We start from the raw sequence: 13,254 nt of genomic DNA, 5'->3' as shown, positions 1-13,254 counted from the left end.
TTTCAGGAAAACATTTAAAAAACACCTAAAACAGGATTTTCCTTCCTTCCTTCCTTCCTTCCTTCCTTCCTTCCTTCCTTCCTTCCTTCCTTCCTTCCTTCCTTCCTTCCTTCCTTCCTTCCTTCCTTCCTTCCTTCCTTCCTTCCTTCCTTCCTTCCTTCCTTCCTTCCTTCCTTCCTTCCTTCCTTCCTTCCTTCCTTCCTTCCTTCCTTCCTTCCTTCCTTCCTTCCTTCCTTCCTTCCTTCCTTCCTTCCTTCCTTCCTTCCTTCCTTCCTTCCTTCCTTCCCTCCCTCCCTTCCTTTCCTTCCTTTCCTCTCCTCCTTTTTTTCTTAATACATGGTACAGGGTCATTAAATATTCTTTGGCTAATTGTTATACAGCCAAATTGAAAATTTAAAAAAAAAAAAAAAAAAGAACTGACTAAAATCCAACATCTTGACATCTTACAAATGGGTGGTAGTATTTGTGAAATTGAATTAAAATTCAAATGTAAGTAATGTCATAAGAGAACATTCCTGTGAATGCCTCTAGTCCCTTAGCAAGACAATGGCCTTAAACAATTTCTTAAAAAAAAGGATACTTAAAATCAGGTATATTATAAATTTAATTATATAATCATAATCAGAGTTGCCTTTAAAAATACAAACAAACAAACTTCTGTTTTTCTCTTAGATCTACCACTATGGATAACATTTAGGTTTAATCTTTAAGTCTTTGAACATGAGCTTGTAAATTGGTATTTAATACAAATGTAAAGATTAAGAAGGTCACTGTCAATGTTAATAAGCTGTTACTGACACCACTACTATTGTTACTCTCACCAATCCATCATTCCTAGAAATCAATTCCTACACCTTAGTGTGCTACTACCAATAAAAATACCATATCACATTGGATAAATTTAATTATTTATTGTTACCAATAATAATCAAAGGTAACCAGTTAATACAAAGTTATTATTTTTATAAATGGTACATGATAGAAATAACTTCCACAAATGTTAATGCTAACCTTTTTAAAATTCACTTTCTATGGTTTTATGCAGGTTAGTGCTAAAGATATGTATAAAATTCACACAACTATGCTTTAGAAGAGTTTCAGTACAGACTGGGGGCAGGGGAAGACAGTTTGGTTTTTTGTAGTCAACAGGTTTATGTAGTAGTAAGAACTCCATGGCACTCATCCTGCATGCTTGTTATTGGCAGGATGTCATAATCTATATGTTGGAAAGCATTTTTCAGAAGTGAGACTTCCTGTCATATAATTCTAAAACTGAAGGTTACTTTTATTTCAAGAGAACTCTATTTGCATATTTAAATACACCAAAGCATCCTTAAAAATGCTAACAATAGTATAAACCATTTAGCTTTTGTAGCAAATCTATGGGAAAGTTCATTCTTTTATGCAGAATCAGACAAACTCATTTATTGACCAAGTTTGATATCCCCTATGGCCCTCTAGAACTCTTAGGTCCAGATAAAAAGTAATTTTTCCCCTTAAAGTGGGTGCAGAGAAAACAAGAAAAGGTCCTTTATATCCATTGTCTTATTAGTTCAATTTCCACAGCACAATTTATTTAGTAAATGGTTACTGTTTGCTTAGTGGAAAAAAACAAAACTGAATTTTCTGATTCTCTGAATTCTCCCTAGTATTGTTCCAGTCTACCTTTTAAATCAGAAATCTTAAGGTGATGACTAAATAAGCCTCTTGCTTCAATGTATCAGCTAGCTCTAGCTCAAATTTTAAGGCAATGACTTTGCAACAATCTAGTTTTTAAGGAATAGCTTATTTTTTTCTTTGCTAAACAAAATTCCCCAATTGAAACTAAATTAGAAAAATTACTGTTCCTGCCCATGTGACCACAGTTTTGTTTGTTTGTAAGTTCCCATTGTGAGTATGTTTGAATAAGCCCACTGAAAGAAAAACATCATTTGAAAATTCACATGCTGCTTACCATTCTGTGCTCAATTTTCTTGCTTTCAGCAACTGGCTTTCAATCCAGTTTGGTTTTTGTTGCTCAATGCTGTGTATAACCCGCTGGGTCACTTGATTAGGGCTACTTTTCTGCTTTCCCATAATGCTTTCTAAACACACACAAACTAAACTGAGTTTCTCTTTACTCCAACTGTCAAGCAAGGTACCCGTTAAAAATTCCAAGGTGTTTCCATCCTCAACTATCCGACATATAATTACAATCAGGTTCCAGACAAGCAGACCAGTTTTCTTCAATTCAACAAAGTTTTTTGACATTTTTCTCTCACACAGTAAAAAGAAGTACTTAATTGGGGGAGGCAAACATGCAATCACGGTGGGTAACTCGCTGATTACAATAGATACCGCCTGAGCTGCAAATCTTGTGAATCCTGGGGGAAAAAAAAAGGAAGCAAAGGTATGATTAATACTAACATCCTAGTTCTATCACTGTGTTATTTGGAATATTGTATGGGAACGCCTAATTTTTGTGAAGAAAATTGTGGGAAGTTAAAGTGCTTGACATCTTCAGACAGTAGGTACTCTGTCTGGTCCCCAACTGTACTATACCATGCTTCATTCCAAGAATTTAGAATTAAGGAACTTCCAGTCTGTTCTTGAACAATGAAAGGCATGAAAATTCAGAATTAAAGCTTTTGCATTTAGCCACATTCTCAAGGTCTCCAAAGACTCCTGAAAACAAATTTAATGGTTTTCCTTAACTCTTACAGATTAGTCTATTTCAATAAGTGGCACTGTTGGCCATCTTTCTGGTCTCATGATGTCTACAATTCTATCTATCCTGGATAGCTTGTTATCCTTATAACTATTTTTCTTCTGATTTCTTCACTGTTTCTTCTTCCTTGCAACAGCTCTAACTCCTCCACAGTTTTCCTTCTCATGATTACCTTCTTCTAAGATCTCAGGCTTTGACATGAATATAACTATCACCTGAGCTCATAATTCCTAAAGTCTGATCCAAATTCCTTCCCATCTTCCTCCCTATCTTCAACTTCATACTGAATATTTCTTTTTGAATGACCCTCAAAGACTCAACATATCTTAAAATTAATTCATGAATTTCCCCCAAAACAAAAACAAAAACAGCTCTTCATGCTGATCTCTTCTGCCAATCAAAGAGATTAGAAACCTAGGAGGACTTTTGACTTCTCCCTCCTTCTCTGCCCCACTCCATATCATCCATATCATACCCTGTCAATTCCCTTTTTAATATCCTTTCTTTTCCATTTATACCATTGCCACTCTAGTTTTGGCTTGCCTCTAATGCAATATTACTATTACAATATTTTCTTAACTGGTCTCTCTTTCCTCACTCTCTTCCCCTTCCAATCCAACTTTTATAATAATGTTAGGTTAATTTTCATAAATAACCCCTTCTATTATGTCACTCTCTGCTTCAATAATGTTAATTAGCTTTCTACTATCTGCAATGTCCCCTATTTAGCCTTGAATTCAAAGTCCTTCACAATCAACATTAACCTTTTTTTTAAATCTTATTTTCTAATTTCCCCATCTACATTTCCTGTTTCAGTCAAATTGTTCACTGAACACTTCTTTCTTACACTGTGCTTCCCCTACATATAACATCTCACTCCTTCTGAACCTATCTAAATCTTATATATTCTTCTCAATTCAAGCCACTCTGTTATGAAATCTAAGCCCCTCCATAGTGGTCTGTCCTTCTTCTGAACTCCTTGACCTTATTCACTATATCTCTCATTGGCAATTAAATACATAAACTTGTGATTATTATCTGCTAACAAGTGACTCTTAAGACTGCTATATCTTCCCATGACACATCTAAACTATGTGCTCGGTAAGAATTTGTTCATTTTGCTTGGTAATCTCAGGATCACCAATGGGCTCAATAATCATTTCTATGAAAATGATTCTCAAATTTGTATGAGCATATTTAGTCTCCTCAGCTACAGTCATAATTGTCTTTTGGACACATTGAACTGGATATCCCCTTAAGCATCTCAAATTCAACATGTTCAAAACAGAATTCATTATCTTTCCTCCTAAATCCTCTCCCCATTACTGCCAAGGGCACTATCATCTTTTCAGTCATCCAGGCCCTTCATCTCAATGTCATGCTTGACTCCTTATACTTATTTACCCTACTAATTGAATGTTATTATTTTTACCTTCATATCATATACACTTATTTATATACACACACACATTTCATATATATATAAAATGTGTGTGTGTGTGTGTGTGTGTGTGTGCGTGTGTGTGTGTGCGTGTGTGTGTGTGCGTGTGTGTATGTGTGTGTGTATCTCTTTCTTTCTATTCACAAAGCACTATCTTGGTACAAGACCACATTACTTCTTACCTGGAAGACTGCAACAGCCTTTGAGTTGGTCTGCCTGTTTTGAATTACTGCAATCCATCCTCTACTCTGCTGCCAAAATGAGCTTCCTAAAGCCCAGCTCTGAGCATGTCATCTCTTGTCCCCCATTCTTTACCCCTGATTTCCCTAATAAATTCAAATTACTCTCTATTTACTTTCAGGATCAAAAAAAATCCTTCACACTAGATTATCTTCTATATTTTCAGCCTTCTTACACTTTATTCCTCTCTTTACTCTAAGAATCACCTACCCTGGCCTATGTGTTCCTTCTACAAAACACTGCAGCCCAGCTCCTGTCTCTGTGCCTCTACACTGGCTGATCCCCATGACTGCAATGCCTTCTTTTCTCACCTCTGTCTCTTGGCTTTCCTTGATTTCTATAAATCCAGCTCAAATCTCACTTACAAGAGATGGCCTTTCCTGGTCCTACATTCCCACCCCGGCCTAATCTCTGAGATTACCTTCTAACTTCTCTCTTTCTGAAACCTAAGCTACTTCATGCCAAAGTGATCTGTCCTTCTGCATTCATTGACCTTATTAAATACAAACAGACTTGTTTCTAAACTTACATTCTCACCTCGTTACTAACCACCATCTTTATATATGTAATTATGTATATACATTACATATATAATACACACACACACATACACATATATATATATACATGTATGTATATAGTTATTTATGTATTGTTTCTCCTATTGGAATATGAGCTCTTTGAGAATAAAAATCAGTATTTTTGTCTTTCTTTACATTTCCTTCTTAACCTGACACATTAGTATGGAAGAAGCAAGGTGATAAAATCCATAGAGTGTTGGCTCTAAAGTTAGGAAGACTTAAATTCAAATCCAGCTTCAGATATTTATTAGTTGTGTTACTCTGGGCAAGTCATTTAAAGCACTTTGCAAATCTTAAAGTGCAATATAAATTCTAGCTATTATAATTATTAATAAATGTTCATTTACTGTTGAATTTGCATGTGAAATCTGATTTAATTCAACAAACAAATATTCTCCATTGTGCTGAACACTGAGGATATAAATTAACATGAAATAACTCCCTGCCTTGATGGAGCTTACTTATATTTTCCTGGAAAAAAATGGATTCAAAGCAATTAGTTTTATAAGAAAGAATGATGTTATATAAATTCAAGATATTGATTTTGCTTGTATGATAGTAAACAAAATTTACTAATATCAATCATAAAATGTAGTAGAGATTTTGAAATATATTTTAAACATTTCATTAAGTTTTTCCTCTATTCTAAAAGGTGCAAATCCCCTCCAAGAGGAATACATTTTATGTGACATATTATCACATGTTCCACTACTAAGGTAATCTATTAAAAAAGCACTAAGAACTGGAAGTATTCTTAGGAATGTGTGAAATTTGGTTCCAAAACAGATGAAAATATTTTAAAGTAAGGGCTAGAAAGAAAGGTTACTTTCTTAATTTATTGCTTTGTGATATCTTTTCTTTTTAAGTGTTTTTATAGTTTTTCTTGTTATGTAACTGTTTTTATATTTATGTAAGTTCTTTATGCCTCTTGACCTCCCCTCTATCCCCAGGGTCTGAATATCTGGAATAGATGTTTAGTAAGTACTTTTAAAATTGATTTTAAAAATGTATATAGTCATAGAATGAGAAATCAATTCAAAGCAATGCACAGATTGGTATTAGAAAAATTGTTGAACACACTGCTAGATAATGAAAAGTCTTTTGGAACCTAATGTAAGTATCAACTGCAACCTTTTCAAATCTAAAGCCATGGGTGTTCTGTATTTAGTGGAATTTTGAGAGATTTTTAAAATGACACCTCCTTGAGTGCAGGGTACAGTATAATCCCCCAAAGAAACAGAGATCCAACTTTCCTTTACAGAGAAACATATCTGGAGGAGTGTGTGTGTGTGTGTGTGTGTGTGTGTGTGTATGTGTGGAGGAATTCCTATAACTAGTCCATGAGGACAGGTTGCATAGTATACCAAAAGCACAGTAGTAAGGAGAGTCTAGTGATTCCTATCTGTTTATTCTGAGGTTTGGGATCCCCAATTTATTAGTCATGTGCTATGCTCCTGGAACAGTGCAAGTTTCAAGGAAAAGCGTTGTCTTGGAAAATCCCAACAATCCTCTTGACTATAATGCAGAATTTTCAACTCAGTGGTGATGATGGTGGCCAATTCAGGGTAATAAGAATGGGCTAACTGATCTCTTTCATATAATGCTTCATCTTTTGTACTATGGAAATACATCCTATAGCAAGGAAAGAAACAAATAGCTGCTAATGTGTCTATAAAGATTAATTTAAGGCTGTTCTTTGATTTTTTTTTCTAAAAGGTGATGGGGGTAGAAATTAATTCAGAACTGGACTGAAAGTGGAAAGGAAGAACATAGAGAGTAATAAAAATTTGAGAACCACTTCTAAAAAGAGCAATACACATGTGATTTAATGGGTTAAAATAACCAGGGTTTCAAGAAAGGCACAAGATATATGAAATGTCCCAGAGACAGAATGAAAGAAAGATAGCAACAACTTTCAGACAAGGAAGACTTTAGTAATGAAAATTTGACATTTTCTGATTTCAATTAAATAGCTTTACAGGATTCAAGGGCAATTTCATAGTCCCTAGATGGAATTAAAGCACTGATATAAAAGGTCACAGATAAAAAATTTGATTTGTGTTTGTAATGTAAGGTCGTAGTGAAGAGAACTACCTACTATTCAAGATTTACACAGAGAATAACTGAAGAAACATGTATTGCCAGAATATTTGGTATCAGAAAACTTAGGGTAAATTAGATGAGAAAAAAATTTACTTGAATAGTTTATAAGGAAATGATTTTATTGTGAAATTTTAAAAGAAGATCCATGTATGTGAATAACTTTTTTTTAAAAAGGAGGTAATGTGAAAAATCTAAAAAAAAGAAAAAATAACTAAGGAAAGAATAAATGACTGGAAAGGAAACATTCTGGAACTGATAACCAGACTAATAAAAATAACAATAGTTCACTTTTTTAAAAACAGCATTTTAAGGCTTCCAAAAATCTTTGCATATATTATTTCATTTGATCCTCACAACTACCCTGCATGTTAGACACTACTGCTATCCCCATTTTTAAGAATGAGGAAACTGAGTCTCAGAGAGATATAGGCATATAATATCTAGAGTCAGATAGTAAATATCTAAGACAAAATATGAATCAGTTTTTATAATTACTGGTCTAATGCTCAAGTCTCTATATCATATTGCTTCATGTGCATTCAAATAAATGCATTCAGGAATACACTAAAATTGAGGCTCATTAAACACACCTGAAGTGGTTAATGCCCTGATCAGGCATAATATGTGGTGTTCTGAACTATTTGCATTCAAACAGAATAGTCTATCTAAGTATATCTACAATGACTGGGTTTGTGCTATTTTTTGTTCTTAAGATAGCTAGTATAGATATACAACATGATTTAGAAAAAAGAAGAGAAAGAAAATATAAACTAAATTTCAGATCAATCCTGATAGTGAGAATTTTGTTATACAATAGCTTTCTAAGGGAATTAGTTATAATTGTATGTTGTGTTTGTTGTTCAATCATTTCAATTGCATATAACTCTTCCTGATCCCATTTGAACCTTTCTTGGCAAAGATACTCGACTAGTTAGACATTCCCTTCTTCAGTTCATTTTACAGATGAGGAAACTGAGGTAAACTGTGTTAAGTGAATTGCCCAGGGTTACACAGGTAGTAAGTGTCTTAGGCCACTTTTCAATTCTGGAAGATGTCTTCCTTACTCCAGGCTTGGCATTATGCTCTTCCTAGATGCCCTAAAATTATATATTACAGAAACTAGGGTTATCAAAAAAGATCACATGACACATTGTAGGAAGAAATGCTAAATTGGCTGTCAGATGTAAAATATGTTTTGAGACTATTGCCATTTATCATATGGTTCATGATAAAGAAAATGAAAGCACTTGAATATTTGCTATGTTTGAGAAATCATCTTTTCTTATATTTTAAGATCATAGTTCTTAGTGATTCTAATTCTTCATGATTTATAAATCAAACACAGTAGGAAATATTTTTTTCTGTCTGTTGTTTTAATGTGAGGCAACATTTACTTACCTTTCCCCAATTCTTTTCTTTTCATTTCTTTTGCACTATAACTCCATTCTTTTGGAACTGTCTTAAGTAAACTTTCAGGAAAAGCTTGTTTGTGTGAGTATGCTCCAAAGCTTCCTGCTGCTTCCCAAGAAGTCATCAGTGAAGTTATTTGCTTTATGATACTCTTGACTGTTTCAGTCAGTGTCAACTTCAAGCATCTGATGATCTCTGGTTCAGACTCCATGTTACTTTTAGCTGCATATCCAAGTGAAAAAGCCATAGAGATGGAAAGGAATGTTGTGATCACTTGTGTCCTCTTTGGTAGGAATAACAATTTCATAATAAGCTAAATTAAGATTCTAGTAAAGAGGAATTCAGAACTTAAAATCATATGACTGGAAAGATCCAAATTAAGAGGTGGAAGGAAATAATTTGAATGTCAAAGATTATGCCATAAAAAAACAAATAAACAAAAACTAGGAGAAGCAAATCACATCCATTTATAGGGGATGTATTCTTAACCAAACGATAGATGAAATTACAGAAGATAAAACAAAGAATAAAATAATATCTCAAAGTGAAAGTTTCTACACAAACAAAATTAATGTATATAAGAATAGAAGTGTTTGGGAAAACAAAAAACAAAAAACATTTGCAGCAAATTTTTCTGTTAAAAGTTTGATATCCAAGATACATAGACAACTAACAGAAAAATAAAAGTCAAAAAACCATTCTTCAATAGAGAAGTGGCCAATGACATGAAAAAATTTCACAAAAAAGCACCATATGAAAGAAAACTTCAAATCACTAATAAAAGGAGAAATACATTTCAAAATAACTTTGAAGTTTTACCTCACAACCAGAAATTGGGAAAGATAACAAAGATATATAATTAAAGTTGGAGAGATTGTGGAAAGAAAGTCATATTGTCTAATCTCAGACTTTGGAGAGCTGAAGAATTATGAAGTAAAGTCTCAAATCTGACCATTGTATGAATCCTATTTCTTGCCTCCAGCCTAATCTCCAACCTCTCTGTTGGGGAAAAAAATATTCAATGATGACCATTCTCATCCCTAGTTTTTCCCTTCACATCCCACTCTTAAATACTGTAGATCAGGGGTTCTCAAACTACAGCTCGCAGGCCAGATGTGGCACGCTAAGGACTTTCATGCGGGCCTGCTGGGTTATGGAGAATGGGCTAAGGGGTGAAGACAGAGTGTGAGTTCTTGTTTTTACTATAGTCCGGCCTCCAACAGTCTGAGGGACAGTGAACTGGCCCCCTATTTAAAAAGTTTGAGGACCACTGTGTGTAGATTATCAAGTAAAACCCATCCTCCAACCCCCACAACTGTCATTTTCATTCTCATCTCCCTCAACATTCCCACCCCAAATTTTCCACCAGACTCCATCCAGCCCTTCCATTAAGCTTCCATAGTCAACAAACTTCCCTGCATTTTAAGTCTTTTCCTTTCCCATTCTTTCTATGTATGATCTATTACTGAAAACTGGCTTTCTCTGATGACACAGATTCTCTGGTTACTCAGTACTGGCTTCACCTTCACTCATTCTTCTCAGCCCAAGGAGGCCTTCCTTCTTTGTTATCTTCACTACCACTTCTACTTCTATCACTCTCTTCCCTTTAAATTCATGCTATTCATAACTACCACCCATTAAAAGTCCTGATAACTACTGGAAAGAGTAAAAGAAGGAACAATCTGTTGGAAGAGATGGGACAAAATGGGATTGCTTGAACAAGTAGAAGGGTTACTTGGTAACCCTTGGTTCCTTGGTAAGGAGTAAGGCTACTCATAGAGTACATCATGGAGACAAGAACTACAAAATCTCTTAATCTGATAAACTAATAATCCATTGATTTCTCACCTTTTCTTCATCCCTCCCTTATAAAACTCTATTCTTCATCCATACTCTGACTCTTCAATTCTCTCCCAAGTTACCTCACCTGAATTATCCATTCTTTCCAATTTGATCACTTGGTGAACTCATTCAACCTTATTGACCTTCTTTCTCTAATCCCTAACCCATCTGACATATTATAAATTATGCCCAGGCAATCCTCAGTTTTGGATCACTCCCAGCATCCTCTACTTTTGTTCCTACACATAGGCTGCTAAATGAAAATGGAGAAAATCATGCAACTGTTCTGACTGGTTCTTCTACAAATTTATTGATAATCTGGACTAAGCCCTTGCTACTACTAGATAATCCTACTTTACCTCCCTTTATCCCACTCTTCACAGCAGCTCTTCTGAACCTTTTCATCTCTATTTTACAGAAAAAAAATGAGGCCATTTGCTATGAGTTCCCTCTTCTCCCCACTTCCTTATCTCCTATCACTCTGATGTTTTCTATCACTATTTCTGCCTTCACCCCTGTCTCACATGATGATGTGGTTACACTCCTTACTAAAATTAAACTTTTTATTTCTTCAAACAATCTTATTTCACCTCATTTACTACAACATATCCTCTGTACATCCACACTTGTTCATTTATTTTAAATCTGTCTCCTGGCTTATTCCCTATTGTATACAAACTTGCCCATATTTTCACCATTCTGAAAAACTCTCACTTGATCTTTCCATCTTAGATAACTATAGCTCTTCTCCCCTTTATAGCTAAACTCCTCCAAAACACCCTCTATAATAGGTGCTTTCATTTTATTGCCTCTCATTGTCTTAACTCTTTGTAATAAAGCTTGCAAACTTATCATTCCATTAAAAATGTATTCTCCAAAATTTCTAATGTCTTCTTCATTGGTAAATCCAATGGCCTTTTCTCAATCATCATTCTTCTTGCCCTCTCTACAACTTTTGACGCTGATAATTATTCTTTCCTCCTTCACATTGTCTTCTCTCTAGATTTTCAGGATGCTCCACCCTCCTGGTCCTCTCCTCCCTATTTGGCCAGTCCTTCTCTGTCTCCTTTGCTGAATCATCTTCTAGATCATGTCCTCTAACTACAGTGTCTCTCAGGGTTCTGTCCTCGTCCCAAGTCTTTTTAACCTACCTCTTTTGGTGAGGTCATCAGTTCAGTGATTTAATGACCATGCTGATGATTTTCAAATCTACCTATCTTGCCCCAAACTCTTTGCTGATTTCCAATCTCAAATCTCCAATTGGGTTTCAGACACTTCAAACTGGATGTCAGGTAGATATCTTAAGCTCAATATGTCCAAAATAAAATTCATTATCTTTCTCTCTAATCTCCTTCCCATCTTCCCTATTACTGTAGTTAGCAGGCTCACAACCTAGTGAATGGGACTGATTGGATGAAGTATTTCTCAGTATTGAGTCACATGATGCCTGTTTCCAGAACTGGGACCTTGGGGGAGGTCATTTACTCTCTGGAGGAATGAACTTTGAACCTGACATACAGGAAGTTGTAGAAAGTGAAGTGACCTGTGGGAGGCAGCCAGCATTAGTGATCATTTGTCAAGGACGATTATGTCCATTTAGTCTATACAATGAGAAGCTCCAGTCCTTTGCCTTTTAAATCTGCCCAGGTTCCAGGTGTACATGGCAGGAGTTGGGATGGCTCCTAGGTGTGTGTCTGGGCCTCTCCCCACAGGGATTAAATAAATGTTTTCTCTTTGTACGTCTCTGATTAGTTAATTGGATTGGGAAGAGGGTCTTGCACCCAACCCTGTCCCACACACCAGGAGTTAGCCCAAGTTCCCTACTCTCTCTTATTCCCAATCTCCAATTTGCTGCCAAGATCTAACAATTTCACTTTTGTAACGTCTTTTGAATATAGCCTCTTCTCTCTTCTGACACTGTTCCCATTCTAGTGGTAAGGACAGCCCCTTGATGGAAATGACTCTGGTAGCTTTCCCAGGGAGTTTATTAAAAAAAAAAAAAAAAAAAAAAGACTCCTTATTAGTCAGAATATTTATAGCAGCACTTTTTGTGATGGGAAGGGCTGGAAATAAAGTAGATGCACCCATTAAATGCTTGTCCAGGAATGGTGGTCAGGAGATGTAATTCTTTTGTCCTGTCTCTGACCTGATGTTGTTCTTAGCCTCTCTAGAACTCCCTTTGATCCTCTTTAAAGGGATGGGACTAGATGATACTAGGAGTCTGGACCTCTAATATAGAAGATGCTCTGGAAAAAATTTTTATATACAAAGATTCTTTCTTCTGAAATGGAATTGTGATATTAGAAAGGTGAATATAGTTGGATACTTTTTGATTTTTCATGCAATGACAAATATGTGATTGTGAAATCACAGATCCATGGCATCTTTTTGTAGTTTTCAGGCAGTATTGGACTTTTGTCAAGTACCTCAGCTTTCCTTTTCTATGATAAGTCTTTCTAGCCACAAGGCAATAATTAACAAGTTTTTTGGAAAAGGATGTATTTGTAATGGGCAAGACTTCAGAGCTTTAGTTCTACTTCTGCTCAGTACCATAAATATAATTTACCAAATACACTGGCTTTTTCAATAGATGGTCTCTTCTAACTCAGAAATTCTGTAATTCTGTTGAAACCCATTAACTTTCACTTGTTTTCTTGTGTGGAAAACTTGGGTTTTAGATCACCAACTTCTTTGTAATTTATAGTTTCAAAGAGTTGCCTAGGGCACCGAGAGATTAAGTGATTTGCCCCAGAATCAGGAATATATATCAATTTGATCCCTGTTTTTTCTGACTCCAAGGTCAGTCCTTTTTCTACTATGTCAACACTGCCTTGAATGTGACTGGTCTCCTCTTAAAAGATAAGTTTAAAGAAAAGTTTTTAAAGTTCAGGCTTTAAGGTGACCTTAAGGGTCTGGTTAATTGAAGAGAC

The 13,254-nt window shown here is 35.3% G+C and overlaps 1 protein-coding gene across 6 annotated transcripts in view; it reads right to left on the bottom strand.

Annotated features, from left to right (window-relative positions):
* KIAA0825 (KIAA0825 ortholog) overlaps positions 1–13,254 on the bottom strand; it is a 541,416-nt gene that overhangs the window by 275,979 nt on the left and 252,183 nt on the right. For all 6 annotated transcript variants that reach the window (XM_074282080.1, XM_074282081.1, XM_074282079.1 and 3 more), the window contains 2 exons: positions 8,471–8,704; positions 1,955–2,363 (listed from right to left, as the gene is read on the bottom strand). In XM_074282080.1, the coding sequence (XP_074138181.1) occupies positions 1,955–2,363; positions 8,471–8,704 (643 nt within the window). The remainder of the gene's footprint in view (positions 1–1,954; positions 2,364–8,470; positions 8,705–13,254) is intronic.

This window comes from Sminthopsis crassicaudata, chromosome 1 (assembly GCF_048593235.1).
Source record: "Sminthopsis crassicaudata isolate SCR6 chromosome 1, ASM4859323v1, whole genome shotgun sequence".
Lineage (NCBI taxonomy): Eukaryota > Metazoa > Chordata > Mammalia > Dasyuromorphia > Dasyuridae > Sminthopsis > Sminthopsis crassicaudata.
The sequence above is the reverse complement of the archived record's forward strand: the minus strand, read 5'-3'. Positions and strand labels throughout refer to the sequence as shown.